Below are 18955 nucleotides of genomic sequence, written 5' to 3'. Positions count from 1 at the left end.
AGCCACCGGCCTGGACAGCTGAGCTCCAGACGCATCGGGGGCCCCAACCCGGCCGCTCCCACCTTCTTTGCTTCCTCTGTGGGTCAGCAGCACCTCCTCACACTCTCAGGGGCCAGGCTGGGAGGCAAGCAGATATTTTTGTAGGATTTAGCCGGGAAAGAGCTTGTTCAAGGTGCATCAGTCCTCAGGGCAATCTTGGCTCTGCCCCCCCTTAGACACGTTTATGACCCCGTTGAGGTGAGAGCCAGTGCTCTTGTGGTCCAGAGACAAAAATTCATGCACTGGGCAGAGGTGTTTGCACCACCTCCAGGCAGGATGGACAATCCAGGGTGGGAAGCTTCAAAGGCCTGACCGAACCCCTTTACTGACCCTACTTTTGGCAGCAAGACAGGTGGGAAAATTAGGCAGATTAGGATGTGAGCCCACTTCATGTCAGTCCCACCCCTAAGGTGGACGAGCTGAAGTGGACACCAATTTTTAAATTCCTCCATCTTGGTTTGAAAGGAATTAGGCCACTAGGGTTAGGGTTATTGCCCACTTCCCACCTGAAGTGGCCATAGAAAAGTTGTATTCACCCTAAAGGGAGGCAACCCATTGGCTGCCACCTGACACTCCCTGTAATGCCCCTAAATTGAGTATTTAAGCGGTGCCCATGAACCCCAAAACTCAGATTCTGATGATTTAAGAAGAAAAGGACAAAGAAGTGACACACCTGCAGAAGAGGAGGAGGAGCAGCAGCAGCTGACCTGGTATCAACCACCCCCACCTGTTTGCAGCCCTTGATGGACTCTGCACCAGAAGACGCCTCGTCCTGCAGTTGAACCTCCAGAAACCTGGGAGGACTGCCTGCCTTCAAAAAAGACTCAAGTCTTCTGTGAGCACCAGGCCTGCTCTCCAAACAACTCTAAAGAAAGGACTCCAAAGTCTTTAGAAGCCCAACATCTGAAGTCACCACTACACCCGCCGGCACTGACCCGAGTGGAAGTGGACCTCCTCTGCTAGCAAGGTCCCCTAGCTGTCCAGAGTCTGAGTCCACAGGTTCCCTTTCCCACAGCTGGTGTGGTGCCTAAAGCAACCACTGTACCTGTCGCTGATGGCACGAGTTGAACCGGACCCTTGGTGTGAACGATGTCCCCCAGCTCTCCTGAGCTTGAGTCCACTGTAGTTTCACTTCTCCTGGACTCTCCAACGACACCTGCAGCATCAGACCACAGGACCCCCCCCAACCGTGAGTGATCTAGGACAAGGAAACACAATGCCATAGGACACGTTGCATCTGCTGCCCCTGGCCGTTGATGAAGAGGAACAATGGTGCACCTTCATCCCAGAGCATTTCACATTTACAGCTTACCTGTTGGGTTGGTTGTCCCCAACTGGCCTCCCAGCCAGAACCTGCAGCCTAAATCCACAGAGACCAATTCTCATTGAAATACATTGGGCACTGGACGGGTACTACACCTTTGCACCCGGCTGTCCCAGTGCTGCTCGGAGTGGCCTGTTGGTATGGTCCTGACCCTAGCCCAGTACTCATGTTAAGTCTACCAGATTTGTCGAGTGAGTCGTCAATAAGTGATTGTTTGCTGAATGCGTTTTCCTTCTATAGGTTAACATTGAAGAACTCTGAAATTCCACTAAGTGTCGATTTTTGCAACCAAAAAGTATTTATGCTTAAAAACATACCTTATAATGAATTTCTTGGGTTCAAAGTATATATAAAAATAAGTGTTATTTTTCTAAATTGGTATCAGATTTATTCTTTGACTGTGTGTCTCATTTATTGCCTTTGTGAGTACAACAAAGGCTTAGCACTACCCGCTGATAAGCCTAACTGTTCACCCACAATACCTCTAAAAAGAGCATTAGTCCTATCTGCTTTTGCCTCTGCAAACCAATTAGGGATCCACTGGACTCTGCACGGTGTACGTCTTTTTGGTGCACCATTTGGAAAGCCAGCTTCCTACACAAAACCAGTGCCTCAGCTCACCCAGAGTCAACATGTCCTACCAAGACTCCTTTTCTTGGAAGTATGGCAGGGGGGCTTTGAGCTTTGGCCCCTGGGGCCCTTTGGAGGCCTGCATGAAGGGTGAAGTGTTGTGATGTTTGGGACCCTTGGTGTGGCTCAGACCTGTTTGTTCCTTGCCCACTCAACTAGGTAAACCTCTGACCCCAGTTGCCCTTGTGTATACTGTGTCTGGGCACAGTGTGAATACACTCAGTTTGCTTCTTGGTCTTCATGTGTAGCGGCTGCTCATCCCAACCCTTGCCTGCTCGACCGTTTTTGGGCCTTACTTTCTGTTGTGGTGTGCTGTGACCATCTCGGGGCCCTCAGCCCCTTAGTACTCTTGGCATGCCCCACTTCCAAGTGCGGCTGACTCATGTTCCGTACACTGGTTCATTCCCACAGTCAGTTCTCTCATGGCCTCCAAGAGCCGAATTTCAGTGACTACCTGAGACTTTGAAGGTGGACACCAGTTAGCCTAAAGAGTTCACCAAAGTCCTCCCATCACTGAAAAGGCCTTGGTTTTGTTTACTCTGATGCTCCTGTGGCTGTCTGCCTCAGTCGATAAAGCTCAGCATGATTCACGGGCCAACCCCAAATAGCTTTCTTGATGACATGCTGTTATGACCTCTAAAGTCAACATAATTGGCCTCCTCTGCTGTTCCAGAGAGCCTGCCACAGCTTTTCTTCCACCAGACTTTCTCCGCTCATGGTTCTCTGTTGCAGTCAAGCACTTTTTTGCTCCTGCAGGAGTACTCTTTGATCAATGGGGCTGAAAGAGTTTGTGGATGCTTCGAAACTGTAGAAGGCCGGCAGGAGTGGATCCTCTTGGAATGGTATCTTATTCCATGCTTGGCAAAGCAACGCCTGATGTATCTTTTTTTTTTTTTAATAAGCTTGATACATTTCTACAATAAAAGCCACCCCAATCATTTGTATATACTAATTCAGTTGGTAGCGTCTCTGTGAAGGGTAAATTTCTCTGTGAAAGTTAAATTGATAAAATGTTGAAGGCAGTTCACTTAAGCCAGGACTCTCAGACCTTTTCTGTAGTGAGAGCTACCTCTGATCAGTGAAAACCATTGTGAGCTGCTGAAGGCTAGACAACTCATGCATTGTTACCAGACACTCCCACACCCAGCTTCATTGACTTTGAACCTAATGTTTGTAGAGCCAGATACTGTGGTTTGAACAACTTACATTGACTAGGGGCACTATGACAAGGCTACCTTGTGTGTCAGTGAGAGTGGTCTTTGGGGGATGTATGAACATGTGTGAGTATGAATGGGGGATATATGTGTGTGAGTGACTGAGAACCTGTGTTGTATGTACTTGTGGCACAGGGCGTACCTTTTGCCATAGGTGACACATTACATGTATAACACAAATATAGAACCATTTATTTTTAGGTGCAGAAAAATGTTCTGCAAAAATGTTCAAAATTTAGAACATTTTTTTGCACTTTAAATTTCTCCCATTTAAAAAAAAAAAAAAAAAAAACAAGCATTTGCAATGCAATAGGTCTTGCATTTTCTTGAGTTAGAACTATTGGGATTGTAATTCATAACTGGACTTTTCTTGACACATAAATTGGCCAACCCTACCTCATAATTTCGTCTTTTAATGCCATATAATTCCAGTAGCCCAGCATTTAACTAAAGCACTTCCATTTACCTTCTTCCTCTATCTTAAAACATATACAATTATCATTTAAACCTTTATCAGAAATAAACTTTTGACATTAGACTGTAATGCTCAAAACACCATAACAAAAATATCATTTGGGATGGATTGGATGGTGAAAGGAAAGGAGGAGTCGGGAGTAAAGATGGGGAGGACAAGTGGCGTAGTAACGGTGTCATGGGCCCTGGATTAGGAAAGTGAAATGGTTGACTGCAATTTGGGTAGGAAAATACAGCAGTAATTATAATTGAGTGAGGTCCATAGGTCTCTGAGCCCCGGTGCTCCTGCACTTGATGCTCCATTGATACCTAGGCCTCAGGAAAGAAAGCAGATGGGGCTGAAAAAGAGAAGCGAAAGGACTACAATAGACAAAATGATGAAAGAAATAAGAGAGAAAGAATGAAGGAGAAAATTAAAACACAACTAAGAGAAGAAATAGAGTAGTACATGTGTGAGTCAAAAGAACAAAAGGAAAGAAGCTAACAAACGAAAGATACAGAGGAAAAAATAATGAAAGAAGTGTGAAAAGAAAGAGAAAAATGAACATTAGAGAAAGATAAAAAGATGGTGAGAAAAACAAGCAGCGAAAGAACCAGGACATGTGTGTACGGACACATTTCCCACAGACTTAGAATGGGAAAACCACTTTGACACTTCAGGTCCCAACAAGCAACTTGTGGCTTCAGCATACAGATAGGAAAAGAGGGATTTATAGTAAAAGGTGAAATGACAGATAAAGATAAGAACAACACCAAAGAAAGAAAGGAAGATAGATCTAAATAAAAAAAAGTGAAAGGATGCAAATTAAAAAGACAAAGAATGAAGGGAAGAGGAAAAAAAATAGTGAAAGAATGAACGCCTGATGAAAAAATAGAGGAACGAAACAAGGTGAGACTAAGGTTCTTGCAAGTTTGAAAGAGGAGGTAGAAAGAGGAAGAGGGAAATAAAACAAGTACTTGCAATGCAATAGGTCTAGCGTTTGCTCGAGTTAGAGCTATTAGCTTTGTAAATTCCTAACTGGACTTTTCTTGCCACATAAATTGAAAATGAAAAGTAAAACAGTTGAGAAAAGCAAAACAATTCAAAGTGCCATGGCGGCAATGATCGAGAGCGCAAAGGAGAGACACAAACAGGATAAAGTTTGCAAGCAGTCAAAATGCAATTATCCATGTAACAGGGTCAATGGCCAAGGCAGTAATAAAACTGCCCCAAGGAGGGACAAACGTAAAGCATTTACCAGTGATAACAAAGGATTTTTGAAAGGCAAGCCCTTGTACGAGTGATAGTGATGGGCGTTCGGTGGGCGTGGTTAAAATCCCACAGATCGATTACATCAAGAAAGATTACATCATGTCAGAGCGCTTACGCACTTACCCTAAAAATGAATTGAAAAAGGATTTTATCAAAATTTTCATACAGTGCACATTTTACTTCAATGTAGGGGAATCTGAATGTCTGCATTATGTTCAAATACATCATTGGGTAATGAAGGAAGCATCAAAGATTAATAAAACGCCCTTTGAAGCACTTTTCTCATTACCGCGCTTTGATATGGCAACTCTTGAGAGAAGTGAAACTGGCACCTTCAGCATTGTGTGATCAAGTCCAAATAATCCTGAATTCTACTGAAAAGTTTAGTACATACTCACAATGTAATCAAAAAAGAAAAGACAGCATATGTATATGGCAATGGTGTAGGTATGCAATATCTCAAAAGACTGTATTATTACAATTATATATTTAATACAAAAAGAAAAAAGATGCAGACATATTATACATGTATGACAAAAGAAATGTAACAAACAAGACAACAAAACATGTATATATAATCAAATCAGAAATAGGCATAAATTCCCCACATTTAACCCAAAACCTCTGGCCTAACCCGAGCCTAATATGGTTCGACAACTCCACTGTCAAGTCATCATGCTCCAATGAGTCCATAAAACAAACGAATAATGTCCAAATCACTAGCTTGTAGCACTGAAAGTTCTTGTCATCCAATGTCGAAGATCAATGTATAGATTAATAATCCAATTGAACCCGATGTAGAAGGTCAATTTGTCGATTAATGATCCAATTCAGCCGACACGTGTTTCGTCCCCAAAAGGGACTTTATCAAGGCTGACAAAACAAATCATGTAAATCCTTAGTATGACCTATTTTTCCATATGTACTTCAACCATTAACCATCTTACCCCAAAACGTGATTTTTTTTTTTTGTTTTGTTTTTTTTTAAAATAAAAAATGGTTTAGTAAACAAGCACTTACTTTCCAAGTGTGCTCCATTCTTAGTTTAAGCTACAATTTGTTGGTACAAGGTTTCTTGTTCCTAAATTCATGTTTGACAACAGGCATGTTTAGAATGTATTGAGCACCACTACTATACTCTATACTAATGGGAATGTGAGGCGTTCTAGTAGGGTTTTCTGTTGTTGTTAAGTAAATAACCTTCAGCATTGTGGAAGGAAAAAAAATCCTCCCACTATCAGTCTGTCTAAAGTGAAAGAGGTCTACTTGCAATAAATGTGATGTCACGTTTACGAGCACTGAACATATCCTTCAGATTTCAGTACTTAAGGACTTAAATTAAAGAAGAGGCAAAGCGTAATAAGAATTATGGGGCATATATAAGAGCCCCAAGCGCCATTCCAATGCCACATTAGTGCCATTTTTTTTACATTAATGTGGCGTTAGAAGGCCAAAAAAGCAGCGCCATATTTACAAAGTGGTGCAATGCATGTATTGCGCCACTTTGTTACCCCTTGCGCTACATTATGCCTGCGCCAGACATAATGTATGCAAAGGGGGTGTTCCCCCGTTAGGGGGAATGCAAAAATGGCGCAAGGAAATCTAACAGATTTCCTTGCATCATTTTTTTCGGCACCTTTAACGCCTTCTCAGAGCAGGCTTTAAAAGGGGGCATGCCATTGAATACAATGGGCCCCTATATACTCTGCAGAGTGGTGCCAATATGTTGGCGCTACTCCTGCAGAGTACATCACTAGCATTAAAATATGACGCTGTTGCCCCCTATGCTGCGCCTTGGTGCCCTGTATTTTAAATATGGCGCACACATGGTGGCAGTTGGGGGGTGCTAAGGGGCGGAAGAAGAGTGGCGCAGCACTTTGTGCAGTGCCACTTTTCTGAAATATGTCCCTATATTTGCAACACTAATGACTCTGGAAATCACTTCCACGCACATGAAAAACAAGATTGGAGTATCAAGGAACCTCAGAGGGTGGGAACAGTGCCTAATTTGAGCCAGTGGTTTCCAGTGTGAGGGCACTGGCACTTAATTTTGAGGGCCAGCACCTATTTTTCTGCCTCAAGAATTTACCTCGAGCAAAAGACACATGGGAAAGATGGAGGAAGAGAAACACGAAAAGGCGTCAAAAAGGGAAAAAGCAGAAAGCTGCAAGAGTGAAGTGAGGGGGCAGGAAGTGGTTGAAAATGGATTAAAGAGGCCGGAGATGGCTTCAGGATTACCCTGCCTCAGTATTCCGTGCTCGCAGAGGAGAGCTTTGTGCACCCACACGTTTTTATTTACACATTAAGCACTAGGTGGGAAACAGAAATATACTGCTTACATTCATAAACTCAATCCCAGCTACGTGCATTCATAAACAACAACAGACTACTTGGGAAGAGCTCCAGGTGCTGAAAATTAAAAAAAAAACAAGATCTATGAACAAAATAAAAAATTGGTTTTCCATGTCAATACCATGTCAGCAGAATACTTCGTAATGCCATTAACAAATTTGATGGTGAGACCAATCAGACCCACTACAGCAGCAACAGATGTCACGAACAAGTTCTTGTAGAATTTCTTCATCCCACTGAGATCTCTTCTGGTTTGTACTCTGTTTTAACCTCTACACACCATGTTGATTGCTGTCAGTGGGGTTTAAAGGATGATCGTACCACACAGTCTAAAAGTCAGAGTTTATCATTTACCAATGCCGTTGTGCCTTGGTAAATGTCGCTGAAAAAAAACTGAAATTGCTAAGACATTATGCAAACACATGATAATGGTACAAAGGTGTCCTTGCTAAGTAAAAGCTGCAGGCCTCTTGCTTTTACTTGCCAGGAGACAAACAGGAAATTATGGTGGAAGATTTCTGTGAGGCCAATCCACAACAAGAAACAGGTTGTATCCTGTCATTGTAACGTGTTTGGCTGTACAACAGCCAAGAAAAATGCTTCGCTGCTGAGACGATGTCGGTCGCCCTTTGTGCGCCTTTCACACCCACACCAGACGACAGGAAAAATAAAATGTACTTACCACTCATGCCCTGCTAAATAGCGTAATAAAAAACAGCACCAGTTTTCTGAAATTCGCATTGATGCAAGATCATTAACAGAGAAACACTGGTTTCGTACACGTGAATACGAAGCAACTCTGAATCTTTCATGCAAAATTAATATTTAAGCAGGGATGGGAGTCAAGTGAAGTGAAGAAAAAGACGTATCACAGTCAAGGTGACTTTCGACAGTAGCGATTCTCATTACTTTTAGTTCAAAGCGCTTGCCCTGCCAAAGCCCTTGATTAGGCCTGGACAGGAGTGAGGGAAGAGCCTTTCGACTGCTCAAAACGGCCAACGTTTCAGATCGCCACTGATTTCGCTCCTTGTCATTTAAAAAAAGCAGTTGAAACCTGTCAGGAAGGAGAGTTTTAGGTGACATAAAGGGAAGTGGCTTTGCCGTTTAATCTCAGTAAATTGGACGTTTGTTTTGGCACAATGTCAGGCTGTGAACTCAGAGCCTTCTGGAAGAAGACATCGATCTCAAAGGAAAAAGAAAAAAAGGAGATAAGCAATGCCCTGTGTGCGATTTCATGAGTGCTAGCAGGGAAGGGGCCCTGGAAAGAGAGACTCTTTGTGATGCCAGGGTATATGGTGTTTGTTTAGTAAAATAAGCTTATTTTAGGAGCCCTTTGTTTAGTAAAATAAGCTTATTTTAGGAGCCGGGTACGAGGACAGCACTGGAATAAATCCAAAACAAATGATAGCTACATGGGCGGAGGTAGAAGGAACGGAATACTACAATAAAACGCAGGCAGCTACCAGCCTAGCACAGTGAAAGGTGACCACCAAAGAAATGTTTAAAAAAAAGTCTGCCACAGCAACAGATAAAGAAACCTAAGTGGAACAATACAGTAGTTAGTCACTGCTCCGAAACAGAAAAAGGAGGGAGAAAAAGGCAGAACTGACCACTAGCCAGCAAGAATTTTTAAAGGACACTGCAACCAACAAATGATACCACTTCCTTCCACAGTATAAGTATACTTAAGTATACATCAGGTCGAACGGTTACGCTCAGCCTAAAAAAGGGAGAGGAGTAGAAATATACAGTTGAGAGCGAAACTGCTAACGTATGGTTTTTAAGAGCTGGAAAGAGGAAAGTGGGTGAGAAAGAAAACATTTACATTAAACAAAGTAAAGGAAAGAATGGAGTGAGATACGTGAAACAGACCCTCCCAAATAAAGATGGCTGCTAAGAATAAATGTGATTGGCTCCTCCACGCCCTCAAACAGAAGTCAGAGTGTGGAACACCAGGAGGTGCATTAGCAGAGTTCTATGTGAACCCCAATACAGCAGTTTTGGGATGCTTCAGATCAGGATTGGGGGTATAGACAGAGCTGTGTCCCAGCTCCAGTGCTGGAATAACAGAAAGGCAGCAGGTGAGGAATGAGAAACAGAGAGCAGTGTAATTCCTGGTATTGGAATAATGGGGCGCTGCAGCTTAGGGTTGAGGTGCACTGACAGAGTTGTATGTGGGCTGCAATACTGGAATACTAACGGGTACACAAGATCAGAAGTGAGGTATGTTAATGGAGCTATGTATGGAACCTAGTATTGGCATGCCAGTGTTTTCGAGTGTTAGCCTGGAGGTACCCTGGTGAAGCTGCGACTGGGGCCCAGTATGGGAGTGGCATTGCCTCTGAGCCTCAGAAGTGAGGAGTCCTGAAGGGCGTGTGTGTGAGCCTTAGTACTGAAAAGAAATGTGCACTGAATGTTAGAATTGATGGATTCTGGCAGAGCTGTGTTGGTTCCCATCAACAGTGGTGTTGGATGTTAGACTTGAGGTGCACTGGCTGAGCTGTGTTTTGCTCTATTGGCTTGGCAGTGGGACTGAACATTAGAATCGAGCTGTTGTAATGGAACTGTATGTGAGAAGGGTCCCAGTATGGGAAAAGAATTGACTTCACCGGGGTAGAAATGAGGTGCACTGAAAGAGCTGCGTCCCAGGTACTAGTAATGGAACAGCAGAGTGTTCTGGCTGTAAGAACTGAGGTGCTCTGGCAGACGGCATGTGTGCGGTTCTGGCATGAGCACGACTGAGGACTTGGAGTGTGTGAACTGAGGTGCACTGATGGAGCTTTGCCCGACCTCCCAGTACTGGAGCAGAAGTGTGTACTGACTGTAAGAACTGAGGTTCTCTGGCAGACAGAATGTGTGGGGTTACTGGAACGGCTGAGGGCTTTGTGTGTGTGAACTGTGGTGCACTGATGGAGCTGCGCTCCGAGGTCCCAGTAGTGGAGCAGCAGAGTGTATTGACTGCAAGAACTGACATGCTCTGGCAGACAGTGTGTGTCAGGTTCCTGGCCCTGGCACGGCTGAGGGCTTGGAGTGTGTGAACTGCACTGCACTGATGGAGCTGCACCAGAGGACCCAATGCTCTGGTGCTGCAGATGGAGCTGTACCAGATGTCCCAGTACTGGAGCAGCAGAGTGTACTGACTGGGAGAACTGAGGTGCTTTGGCAGACAGCATGTGTGGGTTTCCTGCCACTGCTGTGGGCTTCGAGTGTGGAACTGCGCTGCACTGTAGTGCACTGATGGAGCTGCGCTCCGAGGTCCCAGTACTGGAGCAGCAGAGTGTACTGACTGTGAGAACCGAGGTGCTCTGGCAGACAGCGTGTGTGAGGTTCCTGGCACTGGCGCAGCTGAGTGCTTGGAGTGTGTGAACTGCATTGCACTGGAAGAGCTGCGCCCGAGGTCCCAGTACTGGAGCAGCAGAGTGTACTGACTGCGAGAAGTGAGATGTTCTGGCAGACAGCATGTGTGGGGTTCCTGGCACTGCTGTGGGCTTGTAGTGTGTGAACTGGAGTGCACTGGTGGAGCTGCGAGTGGATCCCAGTATGGAGCAGAAGAGGGCATCTTCTAAGGACTGCTGAGACCTGGTAGAGTTGGGTACCAAGGCTATACGCAATTACAAGTGATCCTCCGTCCTTGCTCTCAGCACACAGGCAGGCACATTTGGTAAAGAAAATCCCAGCCATGGAAGGGTGGAAGCCAGGAAGCTGAGAGAGGGTGCAGAGAGCCCACAAAGACCAATTGTGACCAAGAAAAAAGCCTGATTTATAGCCTTGTTTACAGCTAAGTTCAGGGGGAAAATACTCTGCAAAAGCACAAAACAAAGTAAAAATAAATAAAAAAAAAGGTCCCTTCCAAACCAGCTAAACAGGACAAAGCGTAATTATACAGTAGCAGGTCCCTGCTCCCACACAGAAGGAGGGACAAAGAGGCATGACTGACCACTAGCAAGCAAGGATTTTTAAATTACACTAAATGACCGTATTTTTCAGTTCTATGTATGGCACAGGGTCTACTGGCCATTAGAAGCAAGAGGCCTCCTGCTTGTAAATGTGACACTTTGAAGTGGGAGAAAATTAAAATTAAAAGTTAACTTAATCATTAAGGTAACTTTTCTTTTGAATTTTCTCACATATAAAAGCTTTTAGAAACATAATTTTGTTCTTGCACCAATATTGAGCTGAAAAGGACTTTTATTTAAGAGGTTAATAACCCGTTGCTTCAGTTATTCACCTCTGTGCCCCAGCTGCACCCTGGGTCAAAAATCTGACTGAGCACTGCTCAATATCAGGCCCTGCTAACTGCAGCCAGATGATAATAATGTAAAATAAACACAGCCTTCCCTTTAAAAGGAAAAATGTGACCCTGTGCTTATTTAAAAATGAACTCAAGGCTGTGAGCTACTCTGAAGGTGTCTGAGAGCTACTGGTAGCTCACGATCGACTGGTTAGAGGCATCTGATTTAAGCCAGTGTCTACCAACCCCCAGTGCTAAGACTTCTGTTCATAGATGGGACTTTGCTACTAAGACTGATGGAGAGGTTTTATTTTCCTTTGAATAAATCAACAGTAATATCATCTAAATCCTAACTATCATCACTTTCTCCTTCATTTCTTCTGCTTGGGAGATGATCTTTTATGGTAACGTTTTATGTTGCTCAATACTACTGCCTTTGCATCCCATCAAAGTCCTCAGCAACCTGGTAGTAAGATGAAAGGGAATCCACTGAATAAAATAATTGGAATAAGCATAAACCAACCAAGAAAGTTTGGCATATATGTATGTATATATATATATATAATAATAATATATTTATTCTTTCTGAAATGGAAGGCGTTGGCTTCTATTGCGAAAACCTCGAAGAATGTGTGTATTGTCTACCGCTCAGTATACTTTTTTAAAATTATTATTTAGAACTGAATTGGTACATGAACTTTGTAGAAGTGGCATCCGTGTAATCACCACTTCATGAAATGTATTAATGGAACTTGAGTAATACTGTGAGACTTTAAACTAAGACACATTCTGTAAGGGGTTAGAATTCACTATTCAGAGCTGTGACTCAAATAAACAATGCATTACTTTCCTACTCTTGTAAGTCACATGGTTGTCTTTAGTCATTCTGTATTTTTTTTTCTCTTGAAGGTACGGCTGGGAGTTTTTGGAGCACACTTACCTGTACCATATAACCCGCAGGGATATCCGTCACAATTTCTCCTCCTATTTCTACATGCTGTATTTGACTGCAGAAAGCAGTTGGAGCTTTGCTCTTGGGCTTGCTGCCTTTTTCCCACAGTTGCTTCTCCTTGTTTTTGTATCCATGGCATTTTACAAAGACCTTGTGTTCTGTTGCTTTCTTCACACCGCTATATTTGTCAGCTTTAACAAAGTTTGCACATCACAGGTAAGAGCCTCCATCAGGAAAGAAAGTCTGTTTACTTTCAAGAGTATTTGTTGTGTTTGTTTTCAAGCCGACACCAATATAATAAACATTTTCAGAAAAGACCAATGGATCCATTTACAAACCACCTGTATCTGTTTAAGTAACGTATTAAGCATCATTACATTTTTACCATATTATAGAAGAGAGACCTTCAAATGTGGCAGTCATGCAAGAGAGTGTCTAGTCTGCTAAATAGAATCTGTTAATCCTGCCTTTTTACACATGTAAAGTCCTCTTACTGTCTGGAAAGGAGACCATAGCTCATAACATATGACATTCCTAGGGTCTTCCCTTATGATATCCTCTGTTCCATCACCTATGCTTTTTCTCATCTTTGATCACAATGTATATCCCCCATAGTTCTCATGCACCAAAATACCTTAATAAGAGAGGTGATACATCCAAATAGGCACATCCACTACTCATTGGAATAACATGTTAAATGTTTGTTATGGTAGCACTTGGTGTGTCACATTGCTATGTGCTTGTTTTGCAAATCATCCTGTAACTGAACTTGGTAATATACCTTCTGAACGTGCCTCTCAAACAAGAACTTTCATGCATCTTAATTCAAGGCTTGAGGCATCAAGAAGAGCAGACAGTTTGCCAATGTGTTTTACCTTCTGTATATCCTTTTGTCAAGTGTCAAAATATGGCCTGCCTTCTTCCCTTACCAACTTAGTAATTATTCCTTTCGAAGATACAGGAAAGAGTTGACTCTAGCTTATTCATCTTGGACTGAAATTTTACAATATGTTCCTGATGATGGATTTATATGCTTTTATTTATTTTACAGATTTTCTTCCAGATTTGGACATCACATCTATTACTCATTTATTTTATTCAGTGTTAATACAGTGTGTGTGTGTGTGTAGTAATGCAGTCTATTCTGTGTTGTTTCTGCTGCATATCTCATTTTTGGTATCTGTGGTTACATTGTTCAGAGGAGCACTACATAGATTGTACTGGCATGATTTATGTAATGTTCGTACATGTTACTGTCATTGTTTATGTATAGAGTGTTTTGTTAATGGATATTTGCTGTTGTATGTTCCATGTTGCATGTAGAGAGGTGTATGCTTAATTTTGATAAATAGTTCTAACTTCAAATTCCTCGCTGTCAGAATCTTATAAATTAACCCCTTCACCTGTCGGTGAAAAGCTAAACGTGTGGTTCCCGTTCACTGACAGTTGTCAGTGTCCTCTACTGGGTGCTAGCTTTTATGGCTGCACTATCATTAGCATGGTGGTCTGACACCATGCCAAAAAGCAAACTATGCCACCTGACACTGTTGGCCATGGTGGGGTTACTTAAGTTGTGGGTGACCTCTTCGGGTAAGCTATGGGTTCCCCTGGCTAACATAGCGTTAGCAGAGGTGGACACCACTCATCCCAAAAAAAGGAGAACGAGTGAGGAAGCTAAAGAAGACAACAAAGTACATTTTAAATGGGGTCCTAACACTGTTGACATAGGTCAGCTTCCCAAAGGAAATGACGTGGACAGGAGGAGGTGAGACAGAGTGGGCCCTGCAACCATCCAGCCTGTTTCCTTACTCTTCCTTGCCTGACAGACTATGAAGACTCTCCCAGATTGTGGCCGAGTCTCCTGACCAGTAGGCTTTGGGGGAGGGGGGCTTCTGTAGTAAACTGTTTTTTTGGTTGCAGTAGTCCCCCCTCCCCCTCCCCAATTTTTGCCAGGTTTTTGATGCAACTTTGACTGCCGTGCACTGGGTTCCTGCTAACCCTGGTTGCCAGTGCTAGTGTTCCTTCCCCAAAACAAGACAACTGGTAGAAGATCCCAAAGTGACCAGGTCTTAAGCACCTCGGTACGTCCCTAGTAAGTGGTACCTTTGGTACCCAAGTCATTGGTACTAAAAGGGGTCCCCTAAGAGCTGCAGCATAACTTGTGCCACTCAAAGGGACCGAGTACCAAACTCATACAGACTGCAATTGCAGGCTGTGTGACAAGGTTCTCTAAAAAGTGAAAACACATGATGACACTCACGTTTGTGCCATGTACTCTAACACTGCCTGTAATATTTGTAGGTCACCCCTACAGCAGGCCTTGCAGCCCTAAGGCATGGTGCATTATATTACATGTGAGTACATACATGCATGAGCAGATATGCTCCTGCCATGTCTTTGTCGATTCTTAGACATAACAAGTGGTCAGGGAAGCCATTTTAAGTGCATGTGCTGGACACAAAACAATACGAGTTCTCCAGCTACGTGATGGCTTCTCTGAAACTAGAGATGTTTGGCATCAAACATCTCATATTAATAAACCCTCACTGGTTCCAGAATTTATTAATACATGCACCCAGAGGGCACGTTAGAGGAGCCTCCTGAAAAATGTACCAACTACAGGTGTGCTGGCTGAATGGTTTCAACCAGTCTGCCACCCACAGACAAGTTTCTGACCCCCAAAGGTGAGACCCTCTGCACTCAGACAGTCAGGAACAAAACCTGCACTGGCAGGGGTGTTACACACCCATCCCAACTTGATGACCTGCAGATCTGCATTCCAGGGCAGGGGAGCTGCAAAGAGCCCACTGCCTTTGCAGTGTGGATCTGGCTTACCTCAGCGATGAAGGGATGCCAACCCACCCTGACCAGGAGACATTTTGTGCTTGGGCAGGTGGGAAAATTAGCTATGCAGGAGGCCTGTTGCACTTGCAGGCTGGACACACTTCTAGGACGACCAGCCTGAATTGAACACAAAATTAGGAACTCCACCATCTTGCATGTGGTGGAAATATGAATTCTGGGACAGGGTGATGCCCAATACCCAAAGGAAGTTGTCATCTAGGGGGCATAGTGACCCTGGGGGGTAGTACCCCATTGGCTACCGCCCCTCACTCCCCTTAACACCCCTATATTTAGTGTTTAGGGAAGCCCCTGTTACCAGGACTTCAGGTCTTCATTGGACACAAAAGAAGTGGATAAAGAAGGCTGCTGACCCGAGAATCAAGGAGCACGACTGACGTGGCGCCAAACCTGCCAGCATGCCTGCTGCACCGGACCCTTGTGGAGTAACTGACCTGTCCTGCTGCTATGCGGACTCCAAGCCGCCTGTAGCCTCTTATTGCAGGCCCCCTCTAGTTGGACTGCCTCCAGTGACGGAGACCCGACAGTCCAACGTATCTCTGCAATTGGCTGCCCCGGACCGAGGAGAAAAGGACCACTGATATCTCAATGTCCCCAAGCATCACAAGAACTGAAGTTCCCTGGACTGGCCCCCCAGTCCCTACTTGCATCAACTTTGTAACCAGACTGTTCCCCATTAAAGTGAGTAGGACACTAGACGGCGTAACAAACCTCTGCACCCGGAAGCCCCAGAGCCTCCTGTGGTGACATGTTGGTGTGGCCCTGGACCTTGCCCCATACTCACCTTAAGTCCTGGAGAGCAGTCCTGTAATTTGCTGTTGAGTACTTTTTTGCCGTATATGCTTTCTCTCCCATAGGATAACATTGCAGCTTCAGAAAAATGCACAGTCAACTTTTCAAAACAGTAAAAATTCATAACTTGAAAAGTACCTACCTGATTCTATGATCTTGGTATCTAAATTTATATAACAGTACATGTTATTTTTTATAAATTGGAGTTGGATTTCTTTGATTGTGTGTCTCACTGCTTATATGTGTGCATTATATGCTTAGCACTAACTGCTCGCCCACATTACCACAAAAGAGAGCATTTGTGGTGTCATTTGTACCTCTGTAGTTCCTCTGGGGTTTCATAACTCTTAATTTAGTTATGAAATTTTGTTTTGCAGATATATATGGTTTAATTTATATAAAAAGTATCTCTTTGGGATCTTTTGAGAAATTGGGATATATGAAGTAACATTTGGAGTTGTAAAACTAGCCGTTTAGATATTAAATGAACCTAATGTTTGGAGCACATACCGATCGGCAATAATACATACATTAAGGATTGGAATGATGGTTTCCTTAAATATGTCTTATTGTTTTGGACATCAGATTTCACACACTTCGCGCCGGGGATGAGGTATAAAATAATTTGAAAAGGCATGTCTCATGTTGTAGGTAAATCAATGTATTATGAAGAATATTATGGAATTTTATTATTTTGAAATAAATGTTGTGTGATGGTAAAGTATAATTCAGTGATATCATTATGTAATTTGGTTCGGAGCAATAACACGGTTCTACAATGTGAGAAATATTTGTTTATTTGTGGTATGAGGACTGTTGTGCCCTGAAGGATATGCCACTTGGTACTTAAAAAATGGCCGCCACGCTAATGAAAAAACCGCTTGGTCGGAATGATCACTTGATACCGTATTGCGGTTTGATTGGCCACTTGGTGTTTTAAAACCGGTCGTTTTCATTGACTTACGTTTGCTTGGATACACAAAATGCTGGTTTTGAGGCATCCGATCAGGTAGGAAGTAGAGTTTAGAAGGTACTTAGGTAGGAATGTGTGTATAATTTGAATTTATTTAATATATTGTCATCTTTTAAGAGGATTTTCGAGTGAACATTTGTTCAGGATATATGAGATTATGTGATGAACTACTATTCACTGGCTTCTTTTTTTACTTATACCGCACAAATTGATATATATGCAAAACCTTCTTTTGAGATATTGACCTACAAGATTGATAACTTCATTTGAGGAAGTAAAGTTATGGCAACAGACATCATATTTGCTAAGTATATATCTTTAACATTTTCGGACGTGTAATGGCCCTATTTCGGTTTTTGATGATTATATAATTGCTAACTCAATTAAGTGGAAAAACTGATATTGTATGGGCGCGAGCCATTCGGTCATAGTTTGGTCAATTTGTGGCATCAATATACCAATATATGGATTCTGGAATTTTAGGGTTATTGGTTATCGTACTTAACTATTTTTTTTTTGTTGCCTACGATATTTAGACATACATGCATTATCATATGCGACGCACAGACCAGCATTGGGAATCTGAAATACGCGAGAACTAAGAGATAATAAAGACCCAAAGCAGGATATTATAAAGCAAACATACTAACAATGAGGTTGGTCTGTGGGATATGTGTGGACATATAGATTGAGTCGTAGACAGTGGTTAAAATACATGATATAGTATATACAAATACATTATTTTGGATATTCCTTTACTGAATTGGACACTTTTACATTTGAGACTTGGAGTGTGTTTTTTCTTGAACAGAACATAAGGTAGATTAAGAAACCGTATTGCTATGGGATTCTGTGGCCACTTTCTAACCTCACCTTCATATTTTTTGACACTATTACTAAAGCATGTTTCACATAAGGGAATCATTGAGGTCCTTTTTGGATCTATGGGTGTTGGACTATACTTTTATTTCAAGCTCTTTCCTTTATTTATACTTGGCACTGTGGTCCTTAATAAAGACAATAGTATTGGCCACTTGATTATAAGGTGACTTTGATATTTGGCAATTATTAATTGAGAACTGGATGTTGCCAATATCAATGAGTGAATAGATACATGAATTCGATGACAAACAAAAACTTGTCTTTCCTTTTTTGGTGTTAGTTAATCAGCCTTGATAAAGTCCCAGAGTGGGACAAAACACATGTCACACTAGTTTTGAGACATCAGATTAGACATGCATGCGTTATCATATGCAACTTAAAGACCAGCATTGGGAATCGGAAAATCTGAAATACGGGAGAACTAAGCGATGATAAAGACCCAAAGCAGGATATTATAAAACAAAAAAACATACTAACAATGAGAATTGGACTCTTTTGAATTTGAGACTTGGATTGTGTTTTTCTTGAACAGAACATAAGCCTTGATAAAGTCCCAGAGTGGGACGAAACAAGTGTCGGCTACAACATCTTATGGGCTGAAACTCACCTCTATTGGTTGAGGATTTATAAGGATTGGCCATTTATCACATGGGCTGAAATTTATCTCCATCATTTGAGGACCAACAAGGACTAAATATTTGGACCAGTATCATATGAACTTCATTTTATCATCATTGGCCAATGTGCCACAAAGATTGAATATTTGAACCTTATTGACACCGAAATGTTAGATAAATATTTATTTAGTTCATTTCTCTAAGTGAACTGGTTTGTTGCTGTTTTTTTATGTGTTTCTATGAATCATGTTTTTGATGAATTGTATAGTGCCTTTTTAACATATAGAAATAAACTAACATTGTTAAAGATGATAATGTTCAAATGAATGTGGACACCCAAATGGTTTCTCAGTTAACATTT

The 18955-nt window shown here is 42.4% G+C and overlaps 1 protein-coding gene across 3 annotated transcripts in view; it reads left to right on the top strand.

Annotated features, from left to right (window-relative positions):
* Positions 1-18955, top strand: part of PIGM (phosphatidylinositol glycan anchor biosynthesis class M) — a 190729-nt gene that overhangs the window by 145047 nt on the left and 26727 nt on the right. For all 3 annotated transcript variants that reach the window (XM_069219464.1, XM_069219465.1, XM_069219463.1), the window contains one exon: positions 12426-12684. In XM_069219464.1, the coding sequence (XP_069075565.1) occupies positions 12426-12684 (259 nt within the window). The remainder of the gene's footprint in view (positions 1-12425; positions 12685-18955) is intronic.

Source organism: Pleurodeles waltl, chromosome 2_2 (assembly GCF_031143425.1).
Source record: "Pleurodeles waltl isolate 20211129_DDA chromosome 2_2, aPleWal1.hap1.20221129, whole genome shotgun sequence".
In the NCBI taxonomy this organism is placed as follows: domain Eukaryota; kingdom Metazoa; phylum Chordata; class Amphibia; order Caudata; family Salamandridae; genus Pleurodeles; species Pleurodeles waltl.
Note: the sequence above shows the minus strand (reverse complement) of the source record. Positions and strands in the feature narration are given on the sequence as shown.